Raw genomic sequence first — 26,352 nt, forward strand, 5'->3', positions numbered from 1 at the left:
AAGGAGGGCTATTGTGAGTCCAAACACAGTTCTGCATCTTTTGAATATATTTATTACTCTTGCTTGTTGTTTTGCTTTGGAGTAAATGTAACTCACAAAAAATATAAAAATAATGTATACAAAGTAGCAATCATATGCCATTGTGGTCTTCCCCTCCATGGTTCAAGGCATTTTAAAAGACAACAGGTTGCACATTCAATTCTCTACCCCCCCTCCCACCACCCTCCCACTTCATGGTGTGATAAATCAGTGTGTGAGGTTGCTATGCTGAGTGTATGCTCCTATGCTATTATCATTTTAGCCTCTTTTAAGTTACAGGAGAAAGCAATGGTAGCCTAAATCTAAAATCAGGACTACTAAGCAGGCATGTAGTTTCAAGACTTGAGCAGGGTAATATGGAAGGGTTTTCTTCCATCGAGCTGAAACTCGATGTTCAGAAACGGTTGGGAATGTATGTCAACATCAGTTGTATTACTTACTGCTGAGACCTGCATGCAGAAAGAGGGTGAAAGGCATGCAACTTGGCTGCAGCTCTTTGCATACCACTATCTCTACAGGTACACACTGCCCCAAGTGGGATGGATTTGTGCCAGGCTACAGTAAGATTGCATTCAGTGAATGTGCTCTTTGCACAGATGGATAGGCACACCTTTTCCCCCAGAGACCTTTTGCTGTTTTTATCATGTGTTCCCACTCCCCAATAAGGAGCAGGGGAATGAGCCATAAGACCAATGAGAAGGAAAGTGCATGGCTGCAGAGCCATTACATGGTGAGATCTACACAGAGTAAGGTTGCTAAATGGAGTTTGTCTAACTATAAGTACAGCGGCATTATGGTGTAGAAATCTTTAGACAATTCATTTAATGCTGGATTTTATGCAGACGTGTTCCCACACAATGAATTCAATGGCAGTACCCTGGGCAATGCCTTCAAGTTGAGAATCCCACAGAAAAGGGCAACTCCTTGTGGCAAGAAAAAGAACAACTCCAGTGTCTTAGTTTGATTGTCACAAAACTTCTGAGACTCGTTGCAGCACAGCAAGTTGGTTTAAAAAGTGGCCAAGGGGCACCTGTGCGAAATACTTAAATCCTGAGATTCTGTGCCCTTGACCAAGCTTGCACCCTGCAGCAGATGGTTGTGTTGAAGAGGAAGCCACATTATTTCAATACTTAAATGCAGTGGTGGGGAATGTGTGGACCCACTGATGTTACTGAACTGCTCATCTGACCTTGTAAGATGATGTGAGCTGCAGTCCACCAACATCAGGAATGGCTGCCGGTCTTCCTGCTGAAATAAAATGTACTGTCATGAGGAAATCTCAAGCTTCCAATCCTGCTTTCTCCTTAGTAGCAGGAATACCTTTGCTCCAGCACTCTATCCAGGCAAACTTCAGATGATTCCTGACTGCTCTGGAAAGCCTTTGTGAGAGGAGGGAGACTCAAGTGACTCAAATAGGCCACCTGCATTTGCTCAGTCACTGCCCAGTTTGCATGTAAAGGGCAGCAATGTGGCCATGATGTGAAGCAGAGATGAACTGCACACAAGTGTGCTAGACAGAGACAGATAGTGGGCATCCTTGTTTCTCTTTCCTAAGCTATCTACTAATAGAACAGCCACACTGGGGATTTAAGATGTGCTCCAATTTTATGGGAGCAGCAGGCCTGGCCTGTCTGTAGGCTCCTGTTCACTGTGCAATGTCATGGCTTGGGAGAATAAAACAGGCTATTGCCACTCATGCTAAATCAGTCTGTTATCAAACCCGAGTTGCTGCCCACAGTCTGAGTCCTGCAGTGTTGAAACTGCTCTGAAACCTCCAGGGAAGGTAGCAAGTATTTTGGAGCTGGATGCTGTTCTCTGCAGGGATACTTGGTATCATCCAAAAGCAACTCAAAGCTCTTCTGGGGCTTGGTAGCTCTCCTGCACCTCTTTTTTAATGGCTTAAATGATCCTGAGGTTACACATTCCTGAATAGCAACCTTTCTAAAAACATAGGGGTACTGATAAACAGTACTTTTTATCTCACTTGGAAAAAAATCAACCTGAAAACTGTCCAACATCTCTAGGCAAGAGTTGGAGCAAGAGGAATAAGCAGAATAAAGGGCCTGGCTAAATGAGGTGGGGAAAGAAAGCAGAATATGCTGTGTGAAAAGATTAGTGGTAAGGAGGAATCTAGATCTTGTTCAGTTTCCTCTTGTTTAAAAGGAGGCCGCAGTCACAAAGATTCTTGACTGAAAGGTGCCTGCTGTTGATTTGGAGTGGCCTGAGTTGCCTTCTAGCACCATATCCTGTCCGTGTAGCACAGAGTGTAGGCTCTTTCCCCACAGTAATTCCAGGATGAGAAAATCAAATGTATCCAGTACATTGTGCAAGTTCAAACTGAAGCAGTGGGCAGCATAACCAGCAGGACTTGCACGTGCAAAGCCCACAAATGGCTTGGAAAATTGCAGAGGGAAAGTCATCCTGCCCTGAGACCATTTCATGCCTTGGTGGTAGGAGGAGTTTTTGGTCCAGGACCATTGTTGATGAACCCCGAGTTCTTGTCTCACACACTGCCCCAACCGAGATGTGATTATCTTGACTCTTCCCATTTGTGGCTGTCACAGCGAGATGTCAGCGGTCACTTGCAGGGTCTGCCCAGTGATCCGTTTCCTGCCACTGTGCCGCCCGGTGTCCCCCCGTCGGTACGGCTGATTCCGCAGGCCTGCCACAGGAAAAAACAAATTCTAGGTTTTATTTTTGAAAGTGTGCCTTTACACAGATACATAGTCCTATGGTGTTTACACTGCACTGTTAACTACATGACCTAAAAGTTCTAGAATGCAAAACATATACCGTACTTTGGGGGAAGAATTCTCTGTTTCTCAGCATGTGGGACAGTCAGCACACACTGTCTTGCGGTTTGTTCCGCTGTGTCCCATCCTCAAGACTGGGCAAGTATGCCCTCTTAAATACTATCTCTGCACCATTGCAATCGCCATTAATTAATCTGAGGTCCTAATGGTTTAATGCACAAGATGAGCTGCTACTGAACTTTCATAGCAATAATAAACGACAAACACAACCCTAACGGTAAGCACGTGCTATAGTTTAACTTGTCGTTCACATGGCAATTGAGCAAGACAGAGAACCCAAATGCCAAAGTGACGTAAGAGGGAGACCGAGGAGCAAATCCCACTTGGCCATGAAGCTCTCTGATTAATCCAGCCTTAGTCACTCCCTCAGCCTTGAAAGTGTTGTAAGGATTAAAAACAGAGGGGGGAGAGCTGTGTGCTCCATTTTGAGATTCTTAGGAGAAAGTTGGCATAACAATTACAGAAAGGTCATCCCCACATGAGAAGGAACTGGTCTGTCATACCTCTGCTAGCAGCCACACACATCCTGTCCAAATAAATGCAGCCCCATCCTTGATGTCACTATTACCTAGAGCCACAAGCTACAATGGGCTCTCTTCATTGAAGCTGGCATCACAGAAGAGGCGAGAGGAGCGTTTGCCCGTCCGAGCAGTGAAAGGAACAGTCTTCAGAGCTGAACAAAGAATAGTCCCAGGAAAAAAACAAAGGCAGCAAGAAAAGGAAAGAAAAAGGAAGAGCAGCAGGCAAGTGAAGTCCTAAAGCTAACAAGAGGGTGTTCTCTACAAACATGTACAGATTTCTAATGGTAATATATGCATTGCATACTTGGAGCAGTTTATCTGTTCTGCCTTCCTCCAAAGAATTATGGGAACTCTAGTTAGGCAAGAGGGCTGACACATCTGTTAGACGTTCTTCACACCCCATCCCATTCTGCTGTCCCATTCCACAAAACATTTTCTCACAGTTCCAGCTGGACAGTCTCTACAAAAAAAGTCCCCCTCATCCATTATTCAATTGTGGACGAGAGCCAACTTGGAGTGTATTATCAAAACTTGGGTGGGGTAACTAGGAGGGGTTAATCTCAGCAGTGCCTTCCTGGGCATTCAGTGCATTTGGGGGTTGGGAGGGTTCTCTTCAGGAATTCAAACTCCCTCACTAAGTTTCCTCACCAGGTTTCCTCTCCCTTCAATTGTCAATCTTGAGTGTTTGTTTCTTGTGCTGTGTTCCAAGAATTAGATAGGGATTTTGCTGGTATACTACCTACTCTGTTGCCCATCGGTCTCCCTGCATGAACTGACAGAAGTGGTCTCATACTTGGTGTTGAGGACCTCTAGGATGCTGGTTCTGGAGGACCTCAACTTCCATAATGAGGCTGTCAGATTTGAAGTGGCCTGTGGCCTCCACAACAAGCAGGGATCCATCCCACCAAGTTGTTGGCCAAATTCACAGAGATGTGCTTGATTCGGTTTTGTCAACTGAACCAAAGGATGGAGAAATGAAAGTGGGAAGATTAAGGTCTATCCCGTTCTTATGATTGCAACACCTCTCCATGAGATGAGGACTCTTGGTGACCATTCCCCTCTGTAAAGATGGGAGGCCTATTAAAATGGTCCACCCATGGAGCCTAATGGATTCTGGTGGATTCCAAAGAGCTTGGGGGGGGGGGTCTTGCTGGTATGTGTCATGCCCCTCTCGAGGAATCCTCCTCTGAGAAGGAGCCTGGCTTACCTTGTTTCAAGGATTTCTCTTCCCCTGAGGAGGAACCAGAAGCAGTGACTCAGGAAGAAGCCAGGCTCGCATTTGATGAGGAGGCAGGACCCTCAGGGATAAACAGTGGGAGTCTTCCCCCTCCCCAGGATGACTTGGAGTTCGATCAGGTGATAGTGCGACCACCCAGCCCCCAAGAATGCTGACGCCTAAAGCGAAGAGCACAGGTTTTCCCTCTCAGGTGAAGTGCCAGGTTAAAAGCTAAACTTCCTAATTAGCAGCAGTTGGGACCTTGGGTGGAATCTAGGCTGTTCCTGCTCAATAATCCACAAGCATGCCAAGTAGGTTGCTGGAAAACAGCATCTCTTCGGGGTCCTGAACCCTTGCATCTCGTTCCAATGTTCCTGCATCCTTTGCTCTGGATCAATTCCTGTGAATGACCTTGGACTGCTTTTGCCTATGCTGTAACTGAACCCCAACAGGATATGGCAATCCCAGTTGTTGCTAACTTTGACCCTAGTCTGCTTGTTCATTCTTCTGCCTCTCCCCCAAAAACTCAGCTACATTAATCAAATGTCTTTGGGACTATCTTTAACAGCACGTTTTTGCAGCAAACTTATCTTTGTTAACAATTCACTTTGCTGGTTTTCCAGCTGGGTGGCCATCTTGTAATTTAAACCTGGTCAAAACAGGATACTGTTCCAGCTTTGCTTGCCACAATAGAGACTGTTCTGTAGGATAAGCAGACCCTTTGGGAGCAAGTGGAGCAATTTGCTGCCATGATAGCAACATTACAAGCCCCACTATAGTGACTTAGGGTCCAGCTGCCACCTCCCCAAATAACACTGGCCTACAGCACATCCTGAGAAATTTGATAGGTTTTGCAGATGCTCCTGGTTTCCTTTACTCAGTGTGAATTATACATGCAAGCATTCCCTGTTGATTTCCCCAAAGATGAGATCAAGGTGGGGTTCATGATGAGCAGCTAAACAAGCTCCCCTACCTATTCAAGCCAGCTTCTTCCTGTCTAGTTTTCATCTTTGCAGACCACCTATGAAGATCTTCAGAAGGCAAATATTGCAAACCAATGGCTATGACACCTCTGACAAAATAAGGGACCTTTGGATTCCTGTACCAGCTGCTTTGGTTTGCTAACTCAGGACTTCAGCTGGAGTGGGGGTATTCTGGTGGACCAGTACCAGGAAGGATTGGCTGATGAAATCTTGGATAAGCCAGCCAGAGTGGAACAGCCCTCAGTGCCGATGAGATTGATCTAACTCTGTTCAATGATTGATGAACCTCTGGAAGGTCCCTGAATCATACCACCCCAAGAAGTGTTTACTCCATTGTTGAGCCTTCCAAGCCCTGGATCCCTACTGAGTTCCACATGCTCATGCAGTTAGGTGAGGCCTAAGCACACCAAACTCTACAGGAAAAAACAAGAGCATAAACAAGATGGCCTCTGACTATACTGCAGGAAGGCAGGGCATTTTGGAAATGCCTGTTCAGCAAAATATCCATGTTCTTTACTTCTGAGAAATAATCAGATGCAGCCTTAGCTGAGATCCTAGGACTGGGTGGGGGAGACTAACATCAGTCCTCCAGCTCCAGGTCAACTTCCATGCCTGCTGTTGTTGTAACTGGACATGACATCACACTGTTCAAATTATTCCACTACTCAGACAACTGCCATGGCAGACTCGGGGACCTCCAACAATCTAATGGATACTGAATTTGCCCAGCAGCCATGAGCCCTCTGGATTCTCCAAGAACCACACCAATCACTGATAGCTTACCCCAGCGGTCCTCAAACTCTTTCAGTAGGGGGCCAGTTGAAGGGCTGTGGTGGGGGTGCCTGGGGGCATGGGCCAGTGAGCTGCAGTCGGGCACGCTCGAGGCGGCATCAAGTGCGCGCGGCGGTGGCTCGCTCGCTCGGAGATCTCCCAGCGAGTCCGAAGCCATCTCCGAGTGAGCAAGCCACCGCCTCCCCGCCCGCACAGCAAGCGCGCATGTGGGTGGCAAGCGGCAGCATGGGCCGGATGAATGGCCATGGTGGGCTGGATCCATCCCGTGAGCCATAGTTTGAGGACCCGTGGCTTGCCCATTAGATCAAGCTTCTGCTCCTGGAAATCCAGAGGCATCAAAACAACTTTGGTTTTACCTGGCTGCAGTGCCACACTTGGCACTAATTTTAAGAATTCCTTGGTTTGACCCTTCACAGTCCCTGGATCACTTGATCCTGAGGAGAGATGGTTTTTGCCTTGGAATACTTTTCATCACATTGTTGGCCTGAGCAGGTGTGTGGGATCACTACTACTTTCGCAAAGCCCTACTGCACTCTTGCTTCCTCCCCTCGACTCCAGAGATACCTTCAAGAAAAGCTGATTTGACGACAGGTTCCCAGAGTCCTGCATGGAAGACTGACATCATGTCAGACCTCCAAGAAAAAGAACCAACGTGGCAGGTTGGGTCTGGCTATCTATCCAGATGGGCAGGTCCAAATGCTCGGCTTTGATGTGTTCCTTCCTCTTAGGTAGGCACTGAGGAAAAGTGTCCCTGGAAATGCATCAGGGAACTCTGATGTAGCCACTCACTTGGCAGTATCTGCAAGGGTGGGAGGTGGTGGGAGGGGAGCATACAACTTGCTGCTTCTTACACTTCACTGCCTGGAGAGGAATCATGCTTCTATACAGGAGGACAACCCTGAACCTTCAGCAGCATGCTATGGTGAACAACATCTTGAAGAGCAAGCCACTCAAATCTGGTCTGATCTGGACACCAGTGAATGCTGTTACACTGGAAACATAGCCAGAGCACCAGCTAGTTTACTTTTACTGGTTAATTGCCAGTTGTTGAGGTCTCCCTAATTCTGGGGTTTGTACAAACTATCCCCCCAGTCACTAATACCAACATGCTTGAGACAAGAAGCAGTTGCTCTTGATGGAGGTGTTCTTAAAATATGGTAAGCAGTATGCAAGTCTCTTAAATAGATGATAAATAATAGGGAGGAGATGTCAAATTTGGTCCAGCAGATTTTAAATTCCAACTTGATTTAGTGGCTGCACCAGCCTCTTAAAGAATTAAAGAAGACAGCAATTAAGCCACTTCTGAAGAAGCCTAATCAGGATCCAGAAGATGTTGACTACTATAGACCAGTTGGTTTATTGCAGATCTGCCCTGGCCATTCTGTGGGGTGACCTGTGCTGAACAAAGGGCCAGGGAAAGTCTCTTTAGCCTCTCAGCAGCTTTCTGTACCATCTGGTAGGCATACCATTTTGATACCTGCTCTCTGGATAGGCTGTTTGGGTCAGGAGTTGAAGGTCTTGAGTGGCAGTGGTTCTGCTCCCACTCAGGGGTTACTGGGAGCTCCAGCTTATCTCCTATCTTCAAGATCTACATGAGACTGTTGAGAGGGGTTATCTGGAGTGGTGAACTGATCTGTCATGAATAGGCAGATGACACTCAGCTCTGCTTACAGCTCTTCAGTCTGGATACGTGCCAAATGTGGGCATGCTGGATAAGGGCTAATAAACAGAGAGGCAGATGGGCTGGTTGATTACCACAGAGGGACATTTTCAGTCCTAGCATCCTGGCTGTGGAATGGCCTCCACAGGAAGGTTCACCTGCCCATATGAACTGGCCTTTTCTATGGCAGATGCTACTGCAGTCCTTCAGTGTTTGTTATTTTAACATCTGTTCTTGAATTTTTGGATTTTTATACTGATTCTGCCTTTTACTTTGGTTTTATTGTGCAACTTTAAACTTTTAAAAGTTCTACAATATGTTTTATTTTATTGTATTTTATAGTGTTCATTGTTGTGACCCCAGCACTTAGCCACCAGGTAGTATAGAAATGGAAAGAATCAGAAAATGGAATGGAAAGAACTTTTCATACCTCAATGGTTACATGAAGCCATCGACTCAGAACCCACAATGAATTACATTTCTTTTCTGACCACAGCCAAGCACAATGACCTCTCCTCTGGAGTGGCCCATTGCTTTCTTCCTTGTTTCTCCCCACCAGAAACCCTCCCATGTGATTCCTGTGGTCCCTCCTTCCTTCCTGGATTTGGCGCACCAAGCCTCTTGTACTTGAGCCAATGAACTCAAGTATAACACCTTTGCACTTGTCAGCTGGAATGGTGCGGGGCATGCTGGGCAAGTGCTTACAGGGCTGCCAGGCCAACCCGCTCTCTTCCTGAGCCTAAGAAAGCGAGCAGGATGGGGTGGCACCCTCATGATAGCTCACTGCAATCATGCCCGTGCCCATCACTGGGATCCAGACTGGGAGATGGGGACAGGGGCAGGGGGGGACAAGCACCAAGAGGGCTGCAGAACAAAGCCTTGGGAGGCTGGTCACATGCAGCCTGTGGGCCACACATGGGACCACCCAGAATGCAATTTAGATGAGTGAGTGAGTGAGTGAATGAATATGCAATTTAATATGCTAGGGAAAGACACTAGAGAGCTTTAAAGTGTGACGTGTACAGTGATTAGTAAAAGCAGATTATCTTGTTTGCAGGAAAAAAATGCAGAAAAGCTAAAAAGAATAGAGTCAGAAGAGTGCCTTTTTGAAACAGAGTCAAAAGCAAGCTGATTCGCAGCAGCAGCAGCAGAAACATCTGTTATATTTCTGTGTATCCATGGAGTTGAGCTTCCATAAATTGAGAAATCAAGATGTGAGTTTGCAAGGGCACAAACGCATGAGGTGTGAGTATCAGTTATATCTAAAGCAGGCTTAATTCGGTATGTGGGACCATACCACATAATATCTTTTATATTATTTTATATGTATTGATTTTTATGTTTTGGCTAGGCTGTGAGCCAACTTAGCCATGTTAGTAAAATAACAAATAAGTAGCAGTAAAGCTACATGCAGGTTTAGCTATTAAATTTTATTTCGTATTTTTTATTTTATTTGTGACTGGTGGTTTTAGAGGGCATTTAAATACTAGTGCCCATCCACAATGTTGGAAATTTGGCATAGAACCCAATCACGGGGCTTAGTGTTCGAACACCGGTAAGCAAACATTCACTCTCAAAAGTATGGGTTCCATCCAAAGAATTCAGTGCATACTGGGAGATGCTTGGCAGGGCCCTTGGCCCATGCAGTGATGCCTACTATTGCCCCCTCCTCTGCACCCCTAGATATATCCAGGAGGCTGCAGAGGGGGCATGATGCTGTGCTTACTTGTGCAGATCAAGAGTTATGGAGGACCACCTTCCACAAGCAGTAAGATTCCGATCAGCTGTCACTCCATTAGCCCTCTGTGGGACGCACAGACAGTACAGCACCTGCTCAGACGAGCAGCTTCCCCTCTCCTTACCTGTAATAATGTCCTCAATGGCACCATCTTTCTCCTCATAAATGAGGGGTTCCTTCACCAGCTGCTTCTTCTTCAGTTCAGCAATGAGGTCCATTTGCTGCCTCTTGGCTTTGTGGGTGGGTGACTGCCAAGAGAGAGAAAGGGTTGCTGTGGTTACACATGTATCGCTCCAAAGGCGGAGGTGTATGTCTTCAGTGCAAGAGCATTCAGGCAGCTATCCAAGGAACCACGTATGGGGGCTGCTGTAGCTACAGCCATCCATAATTTCATTAACTGGGGCCTTTTTTAACCCAGTCTGGTCACAAGAGGCCAGGACAACAAATACAAATACTTTTTAAAAGCTCTGACAAATATAAGTAAAAGGAGTCCTGCCCCCTTTGACAGGATAATGCAGAGTGACTTGATTCTAACAAACAGGGATGGCTTACTGAATAAAGGGGCAGTTATGGGAAATCTGGAGATAAGTGACCATGTTGTATTGAAAATTTGGTGCAAAAGGAAACAAAAGCTGAGTGCAGCTGAACATATGCCCTGGATTTTAGGAGAGCCAATTTTCATAAACTTAGGTAAGTATGATCCCTGGCAAGTGACTCTAATGAAAAAAGGAATCCAAGGTTGGTGCGATTTTTTTTTTAAAAAATTACAAACAAGAAAAACAAGAAGATGAAAGAAGGCAATATGGCTTCACAAAAAGCTCAGAGTTGACCTGAAGACAAAAAGACACCTATAGAAACTGGAAAGAAGGCCAGGCTACAAAGGATCAACCAGTACAGGCAGGTAGCATATGTCTACACAGCACTGTTTAGGCCTCATCTTCAGTACTGTGACCAGTTCTGGGCACCATAGTATAAGAAAGAGCAGACAAATTGGAAAAGGTACAGAGGACAACAAAGATGATCAGGGGACTGAAAACAAAGCCTCGTGAGAAAAAACTGGAAAACTGGGCATGTTTAGCCTGGAGAAGACTGAGGGGAGGTACGACAGCGCTCTTCAAGTATGTGAAAGGTTGTCACAAAGGCAAGAGCCAGGATCTTTTCTTGATCTTCAGAGAGCAGGACATGGAGTAATGGGCTCAAGTTTCAGGAAGTCAGATTCTGGATGAACAGCAAGAAAAACTTTCTGACTGCTAGAGCAGTATTACAATGGAACCAATTACCCATGAAGTCTGTGGGCTCTCTGCTCTGGAGGCATCCCAGGTGCAGCTGGACAGCCATCTATTAATCTATTCGGGATGCTGTAACATGGAGTGCTGTGCTGAGCATGGGCCTGGAACCAATGGACTTATTGGCCCCTTCTAACTATGCCATTCTGTGATTCTAATACATAGAGAGAACTCTGACTAGCAGCTAGTATTTCTGATGAGCCACACTGAAAAGGAAGAGGAGGGCATTGCTCCCACTCCACTCTGAAATGGACTGCAATGGTTCCCACATTGAATGGTAAAGTCACAGACAGAAGGAGAGAGAGTTGGCCCAAGAGACAGCATTGGCCGATTCACTTGATAAAGCCTCTGCTTTAAGAGTACTTGTTTCTGCAACAGTCCATCCTGTTTGTGCACAATCTGACTTCAGTTTGCCAAAATCTCAAGGAGCAAAAAAAAGCTCAAAGTTGAGAAAACACCAGTTCTAGCATGCCAGCCACGGGCAACAGCTGAGACTGACCTTGGCAGCCACTGTCCAGCACATGTTCCTGCATTAAACATGCACTATGAAGGGGAGGCGCTTGCCCAACAGCCATAGCTGGTCATGTTGTGACAGAGGCTTACTGAGCACTGGCAGGTGGGAGTCCTCCCATCCTACTTTCATCTGTTTATCGCAACGAACACACACAAACCTCAGTGACAGAGGAACTCATGCAGTTGCTCTCACACAGTAGGCTCAGGGCTGGATATCCAAGCTGCTTCTCACAATCAGATCCAGCCAGCAGCCTCTCCTCCTGTGCTCCCTCTGTGTAATTTGGTTTACCAAGCAAAAGGCAAATACCTCTTACTCATACAAATAGGGACTTTATTGCTAAGCCTTTTCGGTGAAGGAGGGGATTGGGAGGTGCAAACTGGGGAAGAGTTAGCATTCCTCTCTGATTTCCCTTCAACATGCTCCCCGTGTGACAGTGACCTTTACTCTAAGCTTACCTACAGAATGGTGGGAGGGATTAGGGGGAGATGGAGTTGCCTGTTTTTGCCCTTGGCCATGCTTACCGCTGACTGCTGTCACTCTCTCCCTTGGTATTCAGCTCTGGAGAGATTTCCCCTGAGGAAATCTGGCACTCAATCTAAAAGTGTTTCCTCGCCTCCGATTTAGAACATCACGTCAACAGCTCAGGAACCCCATGAGAGTCCTAGCATGGCTGTACATGCCGTATACCTGTCCTGCATGTGACTAGCACACTCAGTGCTTCTTTTTTAAACCTATTTCAGTCCATGCTCCCTCTCCTCTAAAGACTAACTGCTTCCATTGGAAGCATTCTGGATTAAATACAATGAGCAAAACAAAGGCTCTTCCAAATTCTATAGCTTATAAATGCACTGTTGAGTTGCTAATGTGAAACACAGCATCCGTGAGCCACCAGATGAGCGGTAGTGTTTTTTTATGATTGGTCATGCATGGGCAGGGTGGTATAGTGGTTATAGTGTTGGTCTGGAGATCTAGGAGATCCAGGTTCTAGTTCCCATCCAGCCATGAAGCTCCGTGGGTGACTTTGGGTCAGTCATTCACTCTCAGCCTAACCTGCCTCACAGAGATGATGTCAGGAGGATTAAAAACAGAGCTATGTCACCTGCCTCGGGTTCCTGACAAGGGCAAAAAAAGGTGAGATATGAATGCAATATAAATGCTAGAATTGTAGACTATTACCTGAAACAAGTATGGGAACATGGTTTTATGGAAGTTTTGTGGGTTCTTACACAATTCCCATCCAGTTATGTCTGGCTGGTGAATCTGATTGATTTGGTCACCTTGAAAATCACCATTTTGAGCCATTTTTTTGGAATATGTGCTATTGCTTGAAATGGGTATCACAGCATGGTTTCTGTGTGAGTTTTACAACTCACTGCATCCTTCTCATGTACTTATATGTGGCTGGGGGATTTTGTTGATTGGTTCAGGCCATATTCTGCAATATGGATTATTGCCCCAAAAGGAACCAATGCATAATTTCTATGGACATACTGTGGCTTTCTGCATTACTCCCTTCCAGTTATAGGTAACTGATGAATTTGGTTGAATTTATAGGTGACTGATGAATTTGACTTGCTTGGAAGCTGCCATTCCAGGACATTCTGTTCTGGATGGGTTCTGGGCGTTAGGAAGTGAATTAGTCCATTTGTCATGATCAGATATCACTGACTGAGATTCAGACAGCCAACAGCTTTTCCTCTCTACAAGCACAGGAGAGTTATTAAGGAGGTCCACCTCCAGAGACTAATGAATTCCAGATAATTTCCAGAGAGTCCTCGGGGGTTTTCCAGTTGATATGGCTGGCAGGCCTGTCAAATCCCTGGATAATTTCTGGAAGACAGTGATGATCTGGACAATTAACACACATGCTTCTGCACATACTCTCTGGAGTAGATCCTGTACAGCTCTTGGTATATCACTAAGCTGAGAACAATGAAACAAAACAGCAGGTAGTTTGAGTACGGCTGGAGAAAAACTAGTGAATACAACTGAGCCTTGGTGTGTGCTTACAGTCAGGTATATTTAGGGGCAGAAAACAAATACTGCGTAAGCAGTATTCCTCTTCCATGTCATGTGCAGCAGCCTTTGTGCGTGCTGCTGCACATGAGGAGGAGGAAGATCATTTGCACAGAACTTGCCATGAATTGAGCGATGCACAGATGATGTGCAAGAAGATTGTGCAACCTTCAGTCCATAAGCATTCATGGACTTGGGTGGTTGCTCCACTCAAGCTTTTACACCATCCCCAGACTTAGTAATATCAATGAACTGGTCTTCAGTTTGTCTGGAGGCTTGTGAAGGCCTCTGTAGTCTACCTAGTTTAGCCAGTAAAGCCTTGTGCTCTGTTGGGCCAAACAGCTGAAGCCTTGTCTAGACTCAGGAAGAGTCTGGGAGTCTCTCTGAGCACATACTGCAGATGCTATAAGCTGAGAGAAGATGGGAATGTTGGAAAAGGAAGGCTGAAGAACCAGCAGGCCCTGCCTAAATTGCTGGGAGAAGAGTTGAGTGCCTGCCTTGTGTTATTTTTCTCAGTTGCCTGCTGAAAGAGAGTTAACCGTGCAACCATAAGGCTGAGCAAGGAAAAGACACTTAAGAGCTGAAGAAAATGGTGGCCACTAGAGAAAGTTTTTGACATTCCTTGCTGGGTAGGATAAGCACAAGTCAAGGTCTGTGTCTGACTCTGTATAGGGATACATTTAGACAGGGACAGAAGGGGGAAGTGGTAATCCTGTGGCTTTCCTTTGACTTACAGGTATGCCTGTCAAGACAAAATGAGTGAAAGCTCCATAATATGGCTCCCACTAGAACAGATTTGGAATCGTCAAGGTCAGGAAACCATGTTGCAAGTCCTGCTCCTCAGGTAATCCTGTACACATATGCTGATGTATGCCTGCCCTAAAATCTTCAGTCTTTTTTTCTTCTTTGTTCCTTGATTTCAGTCTTATCCCTTGTCTTGATTTGTTTCCACCCGTGCCTCCAACAAACTGCCTACCTGATCCCCGACCCTCCTCCAAATTACCTACTCGACTAGCAGATTATGAACGTACCCTGCACAGAAGCCATCTTTGAAGCATCTTTTGGAGCTACCTACATGCTGCATGTATGTCCTGTTTACCTGAATAAACTTTAATTTTCTTTGACTCTATATCCCCAGCAGACTTGCCATCACTGTTTCTTGACACTTCTCACCCCTGATCCTACAACCAGCCAAGCCAGAATACCATATGGGGGCAGGAGTCACCGTATCTCGTCCATAAGTTAGCTGCAGTCCCTATTGAAAGCTGGGAGGCCTTTTGATTGCAATGTAAACCGGATACAGTGTCAGCTCCAGCTTCTTCAGTGCCTTTGGGCAAGAGGCCACAGTGGGCCCCTCCCCACTGCTACTGCCACCAGCTGTTAATTCTCCTCATCCTGTTTCTCTGGCTTGCTTGACAGGCACAGAGATGGTCAGTAAGGCAACAGCCACATCTGCTGCTGCTCTTTCTCACCAACAGTGTTGTTTGGACCAGCGCAAAGGGCGGGGAAGAAGCAGGCTGCAGTGATGAGGAACAGAAATTTGGAGAGACTCTTGTCAAGTGGACCCCTTTGTAGGGCCAAATTACCCCTGTGCTTTCTGCCAGACCTGATACCCTCATCTGTGTTGTGCTTAGCAGGCAATCTTGGTGGAGACTGGAGAAGGTGGGGGCCTTACTGAACAATCACCAAAACAATTGCCAAGCCTGAGGATTAGCCTTATGCTTTCACTGCACTGGGTCTTGGAATGGAAATGCCTAATATCCCAAATATGCAAGTCTTCTGCAGAAGCTTAAAAGCAAGATAGGACAGAATAGCCACTTGAATGGCATCAAAGAGAGAGAGAAGGGACATGCATCAGTAAAGAAGGCAGCAGAGGGGACATTGCTTTGCATAAAATGAATATATGTTGATTCAGATGCACATCTTGAAATAATTACTGTAATTTAACCTAGAAATACAGTTTGCGGCTAGGTGCCAATTGTTGACAGGTAATGTCAAAGGAAAGAATGTTTGATAGAGGGGGACTTAACATCTGAGCTGAGCACTTCCACTTGTCTTACCCTGGGGAGTCCAGTAACACCTGCCACCTGAAGACCAGTGAGTGCTTAGTGGAAAGACACAAAAGCTGGGGGTATCTGACCCTTGAAGGACTGGCTATTTCCCTACCCAAGGTGAGAGATGGGAGAGCACAGGTGAAAGAAAGCTGGAGGGAAGGAAGGCTACCATGGTGGAGTGTCCTTTACTTATATACTGTAATACTTTTGTATTGTGCTTTATTCCGTCTCCTGTTTAGTATTTAGCTGTTGGATTCATTTGGTTTATCTACACTGTTTTATTTGCTATTTTATGTGCTCATATTTCTGCTATGTATTCAACTGCCACACTGCAGTTATTTGTAACTGTTTTTATTGCATTTGAATATTGTTATATTTATAGCTGTTTGATATCAGGTAAATTATATTTACTGCTTTTCATTTGCTATGTTGTGAGCTGCTTTGGGCACAATTTTCTGGAAAAATGGCGCACTAATAAAAAGAGGTTGATGGTGGCCTGTTTCTTCCTTTATCATTTGTATTTATTTTTACTTTCAACTAGACTTGGACTAAATAATCCATCAAATAAAGGATGCCTTAAAATAGAAAATCATCCTCTTAAGTGTAGGATGCCTGACTAAACTATAATTAATAGATCTGTTTCTGGGGGGTGGGGGGGGGAATGTTTGGCAAACACTAATTTTAGTTTTGATGAGTCAGCACAAATAGCACAATCCTATGGCTGCTAGACAGCATCTTGATAGCCATAGGGATTTTTTGGAGACCCAGCTATGTGATTTCCAATTGTTCTGGCCTTGCAGCGGGGTCTCCTTAGCTCTGCAGCCAGTGTGGAAAGAACTGCTCTGGCTCTATCTCTGAGGCCACTGGTATTCTGGAGGGTGGGGAGGGCAGCAGACCTGTGCCAGCACAATATATGGGACATATAGGATATATGGGTGGCACCTCAGCCTCCCTTGCTTGTGCTGTGATGCTTGACATTACACTGGGCAAGACCAACTCAAAAGTGCCTTTGAGGGCAGGAGGAGTGCAGAGTTGTCCTTTGCATCTACACTCATCCCACCCTGCATGGGATGCCCAGGATCCTGCAGGTTTGGACATTTAGACTGGACTGCGCACTTAAAGGATCAAAACCAATCCGCAGATGAATTGCCACTGTACAGTAGATAATGATTACTGCCTCCTGTGGGGAAGCCTCCACTGATATAGGATGTAAGAAAGAAGCAAAGCACCGCCTGCTCGTTGCTTTTTTATAGCAGGGTGTCTGACAGCAGCGTGTGTGGCAGCGGTGGCATTAGGCAAAGAAAGACACAGGACTACAGCCATACCCAATGGGAGGGGGAGGGTGGGACCAAGGGCAGGAGACTCGGACGGGCCAGTGCTGGCTGCCGATTGCTCTGAGACTCTGAGAAGGAGCATACGGTTTCCTCTTCTCTCCTGGGGCAATGGAGGGGCGTCCCCTCCCTGCTCCTCTGCCTCATCCTGAGGCAGGAAGTTGGCTGGGTTGGCACAGAAGCTACCAGCCTGGTGGGAAACTAATTCTTTCTCAGGCATGGGTGTGATGGACGATTGATGCCACCAGTGATGGGGAAACCAGAAAGCAGATGGGAGTTGGGGGTGCAATGAACGGGGGAGCAGTTCATTGCTCCAGGAATGCCCCATAGTCCTCCAGAGCTTATGGGCATTTTGCTTCGTGGCCCAGCAGAGCAGGCAGGGCTCCAACAGCAGCATCCCAAGGCAAGGAGAGGCAGCTGTGGCAAGCGGGAGCAAGGGAGGGAGTGGCCACAATCCAGTGCCTTTCCACAGCTTGCCTCATTCTGTCTAATGCGTGGGCCAACTCTGATAGGAACACATACCTTGGGAGCGGCTGGTTCCTCTTTGCTGGCAGGCTCCGACTGCTCCTCTTTGGCTGCTGCTTCTTGCTTCCTCCACAGCTGGATATCTTCCTCTGCTTTCTGTTTATGGGAGGGAAAGAGAGGACAATACATCATGCAAAGCCATCGCACATAGATAATCAGAGGGTGACCTCACTTCTTCTGTTCTGGGTGAGAAATATGAGCTGTGCTCAAGCAAGGCAAGCTCCTCCCCACTTCCTCTTCCCTCTCAGCCCCACTACAACTGATGCCCTCAGCACTCTCTCAGTCTGAGGCATTTCTGAGCCCTTCTTGACAGCTTTGAGGATTTTTGAAGATATATATTTCTTTTAATTTACAAGCTACTAATAGGTCCACATATCTACAGGGTCTCCCTACTATGCAGAAATCATTACTTTATTCTGAGCTATCCCAGCTGCCACAACAACGATGGGGCTATCTCAACATGTTATTGGTCCAACACATGTAAAAGGACACCCCTTTGATTTGGTTTTCTCAACTGGGCAGGGGGATTGTGATCTGGAAGTCGGGGGATAAACAAGAATCTCCTTGTAATGGTCAGATCACTTCCTACTGAGCTGTAGGATCTCTTCCAGCTCCCTTCCCCCTCTGCAAGGGTGGAGGACCATTTAAAATGGTCCACACCAAGAAGCTAATGAATCCTGAAAGTTTCCAGAAGGCTCTGGGGGAGCTTTCATCCTGTACGGCTGGTGCACCCATTGAAGCCCAGGTCACTCTGTGGAATGCAAAAACAGCTCCGGTGGATGACACCCCTTTGCCCTCTTTCCTTGGGCAGCTCCTCAGTGCACACCGTAGCTGAGGGCAATGAAGCAAGAGGGGAGAGGGCTAGAACACCGATGGAGGAAAACTCAAAGACATTATTAAGCCTACTCCGAGGGTAGCCAAAGGGCAGCTCTTTTCCATCAGCATGGCATCTTCTCAGTGTTGTCCAATGGAACATTCCTTAGTGGTCTGTGGCCTATTATATTCTGGGCAAGAAGAAGTTGCAGAGCCTTTGGTAGTTTGCTGTAACTGATTTGCACAGCACTTTGAAGATAAAGTAGTTGGATTCATCATGAATTGGTCTCCATAATTAATGCAGTTACTAGCAGAGGCTTCCAGAGCACTGTCTGGTCCAGTTTTATTGGATGAGCTTCAGTTATCGAGGCCTGAGGATATTGACAAGGTGCCTGGTCAAGTCTGGTCCACCACTTGTGTGCGGAACCCTTGCCCCTCATGGCTCATTACAGCAACTAAGGCAGGGATTGCTACCTGGGTCCAGGAGGCTGTGAACATCTCCTTGACAGAGAGAGGATGGTGCCAGCCTCTCTAGAAGAGGCTGTAATTAAGCCACACCTGAAAAAAACAAACCTGGACTGAGAGGAAGTTAATAACTATAGGCCAGTGGCCAAGATTTCCTTCCTGGGCAAGGTGCTTGAGCAGGTGGTGACTGAACAGCTCCAGGCACTCTTGAAGGAAATGGATTATCTAGATTCATTTCAAGTCAGGCTTCTGGTCTGGTTTTGGAACAGAGACTGCCTTGACTACCACCTTTGGTAGGAGAAGGACAAGTGGAGTGTAAACCTGTTGAATTTCCTGGACCTCTGAGCAGCTTTTGATACCATCAACCATGGTATCCTTCTGCATAGGCTGGCAGGGCTGGCAACAGGAAACATTGCATTGTGGTGGTTCTGCTTCTACTCAGCTGGCATATTCCAGAAGGTGGTGTTGGGGGATTATTGCTCAGTGCCATGGAAATTATTCCAGGAAGTACCACAGGGTTCTGTTTTCTCTCCTATACTGTTTAACAGCTACATGAAACCTCCTATGCGCTGAGATGTCACCAATATACAGATGACACTCAGCTCTACTTCTCTTTTTCATCAAACTCAGATGAGGCAGTGGCTGCTCTGAATCAGTGTATGGGCATGGTAACAGACTGGATAAGGGCCAACAAACTGAGACTCAATCCAGACAAGACAGAGGTGCTGTTAGCAAGTGGTTCATCTGCCTGGTTGGGTGATATTTAGCCTGTTCTGGGCAGGGTTGCACTCCCCTAAAGGGGAAAGTTCATAGTTTGGAGGTGCTCCTGGACCCAGAGTTGTCACCTGAGGCCAAGGTGGACTCTGTGGCATGAAACATCATTTCTCAGTTTAAGCTGCTATACCAACTATGATCCTACCTGGACAGAGAAAACCTAACTACAGTTATCCATGCTCTGCTAACCTCTTGTTTGGATTACTGAATGTGCTGTACATGGGCTGCCTTTGAAAATGGTCTGGAAAATTCAATTGATCCAAAACAGAGGAGCAAGATTGTTTATGGGAACCGGCTTGCAAGATCACACTATGACAAGACCAGGCCTGCGTCAAATGGCTTGGGGTCAGGTTATCTGAAGGATGACCTCCTCCCAGATGTACCCACCTGTACCCTGAACTCTTTGGGGATCCTTCTCTGGGAACCCCTTCCAAAGGAAGAGAGGTGGGTAATCTTTTACCAAGACTACCTTTTTGGTTGTGGCACCCCAGTTGTGGAATAGGCTTTTTAAAGAGGTTTGCCTGACACTTTGTATTCCTTTGGACACTAGGTGAAAACCTTTTTATTTCTCCAGCATTTTAACAGTTTAACTTTTAGAATTTTTTTTATATTGTATTTTGTTCTGTACTGTTGCCATGCTTCTATGCTGATTCAACTGAGATTGCTATTATGGTTCTGTTGTTCTTAATTTTTGTTTCTTTAATTTTTTAAAACTGTAACTTTTGTAAACTGCCCAGGGAGCCCATTGGACTCTAAATAAACATGGAGTACTGTGAGAAAAAAATACCCGCTTTGCAAGACCATGCCTCAGTTGAGCTCTGAATACTAAGGCTTCTTTCTCAGCTCACCAGTTGCTTGGCCAGCAGGAGGTCTCTTACCTTGTATGCCTTGATAAAGCGCATAAACGTGGGGAAGAACATGGTTGGAGGGGTGGTTTTGGCATTTTCCCCAAAGTACTCCACTGTTGACTCGTAGGCTTCCTATGGGGCAAGCAAAAACTCCACATGTCACATCCATCGGCATAGCAGCAATACCAACACTAAAACCCTTCATCCTCTTTTTCATGGTGTGCATATGCTGTAGGACTGATGGGGATTGGAGTACCTATTTCTTTTTATCAGCAAAAACAATACAGACTTTGCAGAGTCGTTGTTGTTGTTGTCATCGCCATTGTAATAACAACAACAAAAACAACAACTACTACTGTGCATTATTAATTATTATGAATATATTCATTATGCTGTAAGGCAGCTTTCCCCAGTCTGGTGCTTTCCAGAAGTTTTGGACTACAACTCTCATTAGCTCTAGCCACCATAATAGCCAATGATCAAGAATGCTGGGAACTGTCTAAAACACCAGGTTGGAGGAGGATGGCATAAGCTTTAACAACTTATGAAGCCTGAAGGATTCTCCTGAGTAGGTCCAATGTACACACAGGTAAGGAGTGGGGAAAATGCTGAAAGCTAGCAGTGCAGCTGGCCATTTTGGATCCTAGATTTAATGGTCCTACGGGAGATGCGTTCTTCATGTAGCTTCTGTATAGCTTGATGGCCTGATTCTGCCTAATCCTTGAAGCTAAGCAGAGTCAGGGCAGTTGAAATCTGGATGGGTGACTTAAATGTTGCGAACTGCACAGACTGCTTTGGCTATAGGCAGTATAGAAATGAAATGAAATGGAATTATGATGCCATGGCTATTTCTTCAAGTGTAAAGAGGCAACACTTCTCTTCTTCCCATCCTTAGCCACCATTCATGGAATGTGCCTTATCATGGCTCAGTTCGTGTGGTCATAGCAGCTGAATCAAGCTGCCATAGCTTGTTGCAGCAGCCACATGTGCCAGCTGGACTGTGGCAGCTTGCGTGAGAAGGCAGGGCTTCTGGGGGTGGGCGGCAACCCTCAAATAACCCAACAACAGCCCAGGGGTTATCTGAACCCTGACACCTGGGTTTATGAGTTATTTCTAGTGGGTAACCACCAACAAGGCAGGGTGATTAGGCAAACCAGCTACTGGGTCAGATCCTTGGTCCAGCTCGCCCAGTATTGTCAACTAACTCCAGCAGCTCTGCAGGGCTTCTGGCAGGATCCTTTCCTCACCCTACCTGGAGATGCAAAGGTGGAAATGGAGACCTTCTGCATGTCCTGCAGGGGTTCTGCCAGTGAGGCACATCCCCTCCTTCTGCTTCATATCCTTGATTATATGGCTCTTGTTATGTGCTGACAAGTCATCTTTGACTTATAGCCACCCTAGATTATGTTAGAGCAACAAAAATCCCAAAGCCAAAACCACTTCTGCAGTTTGGTAACACTAACTTTTTAAAAGAATCCTTTAAATACTTCAAGCACATGCTTAAATACTTTAAGCACATTTGGCATTTTAAATTCACTTACACTGTAACACCATTTCAACAACAGGAATAAACCAGAGTTTATTTCTGCTGCCTTAATGCTAAACATTAAAATGCCTTAATATTTGGGAATGAAAATCATTTTGCTGCTGAAAAGGAAAATACATAATTAATGTACAAAGAATTAAAAAGAAATAACCCAATAAATAGCTTCAGCCCCAGAATTCTGATATAAAACCCTAAAAATGCACTAGGAGAGCTGCACAAGTTCAAAGACAAGCAAGCAGCCAGTTAATGCAGATGAGGAATGCTGGGCTGGTAATAACATCACCAGGATATTTATCTTAGTGGGAAGGCGCCTCTGTAACTGCCTTAAACCAGCTGCTAGCATTGAAAGAAAAGAAGACTGGAGATGGGGAGCTGCTATTGCTGCAATAGCTTATCTTAAGAGGAAAGGGGAATTCTGTGCATTTATCTGGGAAGGAATTCTGCTGAATTCCATGGGATTTATTTCTGAATACACATATGAGACTCCCACGGCCTGAGGCAGGACTCACAGCATGCCACTTCCACCTTCCACTCAGAACCTCTCCCTAAGGTGACCCTTTCCAGAGAGGGGCAATAGCAGGGAGGTGGAGATCCCTGGAGATGGCAGCACAGTGTCAGCTCCCTGTCAATACTTCACTTTGGGGAAGGACGCCTCAGGGCAAGACATCCAGCTGATTAGGCTGTGTGGAGAGCTGTACTGGATGCTCTCTTGCTGCAGTCAGCACAACTCAGCACAGCAGCCAGCCACTTATGCTTTATGGAAAGTGCTGGCAGCAGCTGCAGGATTTGCTGCAGCAAGAGAGGCTGCTGAGGTTCTCTGAAGTATGCACCCACTATATGCAACACACTGAGGTGGCGGCATCTAAACTGCCAGTAGCTGGCACACAGGATCAGTACCCCTCTAAATCCATTGCCTTGGGGAAGGAATTCATCCCGAAAAACCTTTGCTGAAACTGCACGTGATCAGTTTTACAGGAGCACAAAATAAAAGCCATAGAAGTACAATTTCCTGCGTTTTCTGGCCATTTCCCCCACCTTTTTTAGAGCAAGGAAATCTGGCATTTTCTTAGATGGTAACATTTTCCACTATAGAAGTCTTGTGTATTTTCACAATTCCTTTATACACCAGAGCATCACCTTGCGTTGTGTAGTGGAACATATAGAAAAGCAGCAAAGAAATCCCACTGGAAAAAAAGCCCTTATGTAAAGGACATTGTAATCTTCCTGCAAAGAAAATGGAAGAAGCTTCTTCAAAACACCAGGTTATAGGCCTCATGCAGTGAGGCCCCTAAAACTACATTTATTAAGGTGAGGCTTCAAAATGTTTGGGGGCCCTCCAGCTGAGGCAAAATGATGGCTCTCAGTCTGCTAGAAACAGTATCACTGATAAAACGTGGAGTCAAATTAAAATGGGATATCTAAAACACAGACCCTGGCAGTTCAATTATAACCTGAATGCATGCAAACTTAGTACAGTCCAGCCACAAGACACATTAATGCTCAGTTCCATCGTTCCTCTACCCTTTTAAAAAGAAAGCGACAAGCAGCTGGTGGCTCTGAGGGATTTAAATCACAAGTTATTTTATAAGTGGGTATGCACACACACATGTGGATACATGTGTATGTGCATGCATGTATATGTGTGCATATAGAAAGAGGTATCCCAGAAATTATATATCTATTAGGAGTTTGCATGAAATCATAGCCATAGCAATTTGGAAACATTATTACAGTATAAGAATTCATTAATGGACTGTTCAGCAAAATGAGCATCTTGCCCTTAGAATGCTAACTGGAAAACAGAATGATTCCCAAGAGACGTTGGCAAGTCAAAGCCTCCCACCCTGTTTCCCAGTTACCACAGCAACCCCTTTGGGACAAGCCCCCATTTTCCTCACCTGGGCAGTTTTGCTGTCTGCCTGGAGTTTTTCCATCACCTCTGTGTTCACCTTGAGGAAATCCTTGAGCACAGCACTGTCATCTTGACGCATGAATTCCTTGCGTGTTAGCTCCATGCCTTTCTGTAAGCCTCGAACATCTTGGAGCACACTGTCTAGTGATACTGCAAGGGCAAGAGAAAGAGGATAGTGAGGAGAAGGAAGCCCAGCTGGGCTGGCATAGCTCCACTTAATCCATCTCCTTAGAGAAGTTTAGAATGACTTGTGCAGGGTAGGCTCAATTTCCTATTTCCACCCCCCTGTAATTCCTATGGCCGTGAAGAGGGAGTGGTTTCCCATCCATCCTTCACCATGAGGGTAGTTCACTGTTTTTCCTGCCCACAAACCACTGGTTCCACACCTGTCCCTGCTTTGTCCAGGAAGTGTAGTTCACTGGAGAAGTTTGTGAGTTCAGGATATTTCTCCTGTATCACCCGCACTATGTAATGAAGTAGCGTCTGCTTCCGGTCTGTTGATTTCATGTCCAGGAGCTACAAAGAAAAACAGCCATCAAACTGGGAAAAATTCAAGGTCCCAAACTGTCACATGACCCTACTCTTTCGCTTGCTGGTATATTTCCCTCACATTTGCCCTTATCTGTTTTCCAGAAGGTCCCCTAGTTTGGGTCTTCTATCACACACACTGGAAGACTCCAATTCTACTATTCTATGATTCTATAAACCCATAACCAATGGCACTGGCCTTTTTAATGTCACTGATCAATAGGTTCAGCCCATGAGAAACCAGGAGGACAGTCTTTCTTATTATCATGAAAGCATCAACAGAAGATCATGAGGGAAAGGTTACACTCCAGAAGCTTCCGCTGGTTCAGCTATATCCCAACTCTGATGTTGTGCACAAGTACAGGGAAGAGCAGTCAGAAGGGCTGCAGCCTATTTATAGATTTGATGGGAATGGGAATTCAGACAGTGAAGACAAAGCAGTTTTGGAATGTCAGCAAACAACAGTATCAGATCAAGGTCAAGGAATGTCTGCAGAACAAGCAGAGTTGCCCCAGGAGGATGGGGGTGACAAGCCACTGTCCCATGGGAATGGGGAGATAACCTAGCAAGGGGCATAGCTGTGATTAAAAGACGACAAGATGAAAACAGGAGGTGGGTTCAGGGTCTGCCCAGGGTGTGCACCAACAGCTGAGTAGTCTGTCAGATGCAGAGGCCCCTCCCCCTGAGGAGGTGTTGCCAGTTGCTAGGAGGCAACACAGGAGGGAGATGCAGTTGTCAGAACAACAAAGGCAAGCAAGGAATCTCAATGCCCTGCCTGCCTCTGGGCAGGCATCAGAGAAAGCCTCTTAAACAGAATGAAGTTTAGGGGTGTTCAGAGAGAGTGCTACACTTCACTCTGGGTGAACTCAGAGATATTGGACAATAAGGATGTGTAACAATAAAGCATTGTGAAAAAGAACTCCCAAGTAGCATGTTTACTTGGGAGAAGGACCATGACTCACGACACCTGAGTCCCCAGATCAACTCCCATCATCCCATGCTGGCTGGAAAAGATGGAAATTGTGGTCCGAAAACATTTGGGGATCTTAGGCTGGAAAAAGGTGAAGAAAGACTTTGACCACAGCAGCTTGGGAAAGGTTGTGTAAACCCTCCTAGACCTTTCTCAAGGAATAACCCTGTTAAGCTCAGAAGGACAGGAACTGAGTGACATCTTCACCCACTGTGGAGCTGTGGCTGATCTTTGTGGGGAATGGTATTCCACTGCAGACAGCGTCAGGCTTAGTGGCTGTTTCGATTAAATAATGGTCCAGCAAATAACACACAGCCATTACTAGGCACAATTTTTTGTTCGTATGTCGGCCCTGCAATGTTGTCATAAAAGACTATCAAGCATGGCCAACTGAAGACATTTTTCTGCCCAAGATGGAGCAGCAAAGATTCCCCTGCTCCCCAGGCTGTGGTGTTTCCTGGCCAAGATATATTGGCTTTTGAAATGGAAAATCCTCAATGCACCTTTCTCCAGGAATAAAGATATAAACCCAATAAAAGAAATAATGAACAATGTGCTGTTCTTCACATGACAACCAAAATCAGCAGACAAGTGGTAAGGTCAGCCCTAGCACCAAACCTCCCATGTTCCATACCCCAAATGCACGCACACACACACGTATATGCCTACCGCATCAAGACTCTGCAACCGGAACCCATAGGCTGCTCCCCGTTTGCTGCTGTTCAGGTAATTTCCAAATGCCAGGACAATCTATGGGGAGGCAAGCAGGCATAAATGGTTGTAACTATTTGCTTAAATCAGTGCTTCCCAAAGTGGGCAGTATTACTCCCCTGGGAGTTATGGAAAGATTCAGGGGGGTGATTATTTTAAATTTGCAGTAGAGCAATAGGTCTAATACAAAGAAAGAGGTGTGGGGTGCTAAGGTTGTTGCTCAAGAGAAAAGTGGGTAGCAGCTGAAAAATTTTGGGAGCACTAGCTTAAATGTATGAACCCAATCCTTGCGTGGCC

General features: G+C 45.9%; 1 protein-coding gene and 1 long non-coding RNA gene across 3 annotated transcripts in view; one reads left to right on the forward strand and one right to left on the reverse strand.

Moving 5' to 3' along the window:
- Positions 1-64: 64 nt before the first annotated feature.
- FMNL1 (formin like 1) overlaps positions 65-26,352 on the reverse strand; it is a 115,846-nt gene continuing 89,558 nt past the window's right edge. For both annotated transcript variants that reach the window (XM_044446925.1, XM_044446924.1), the window contains exons 20-26: positions 26,014-26,094; positions 24,233-24,362; positions 23,833-23,996; positions 20,419-20,520; positions 17,486-17,584; positions 9,887-10,010; positions 65-2,701 (exon numbers count right to left, since the gene is read on the reverse strand). In XM_044446925.1, the coding sequence (XP_044302860.1) occupies positions 2,598-2,701; positions 9,887-10,010; positions 17,486-17,584; positions 20,419-20,520; positions 23,833-23,996; positions 24,233-24,362; positions 26,014-26,094 (804 nt within the window). In that variant the 3' untranslated portion in view covers positions 65-2,597. The remainder of the gene's footprint in view (positions 2,702-9,886; positions 10,011-17,485; positions 17,585-20,418; positions 20,521-23,832; positions 23,997-24,232; positions 24,363-26,013; positions 26,095-26,352) is intronic.
- Positions 6,557-16,137, forward strand: LOC123031704. The gene is made up of 3 exons (XR_006416376.1): positions 6,557-9,269; positions 14,315-14,422; positions 14,597-16,137. It is a non-coding gene; the product is annotated as an uncharacterized LOC123031704 (long non-coding RNA).

This window comes from Varanus komodoensis, unplaced genomic scaffold (genome assembly GCF_004798865.1).
Source record: "Varanus komodoensis strain SLA01 unplaced genomic scaffold, ASM479886v1 scaffold50, whole genome shotgun sequence".
NCBI classification, from domain to species: Eukaryota; Metazoa; Chordata; class Lepidosauria; order Squamata; family Varanidae; genus Varanus; species Varanus komodoensis.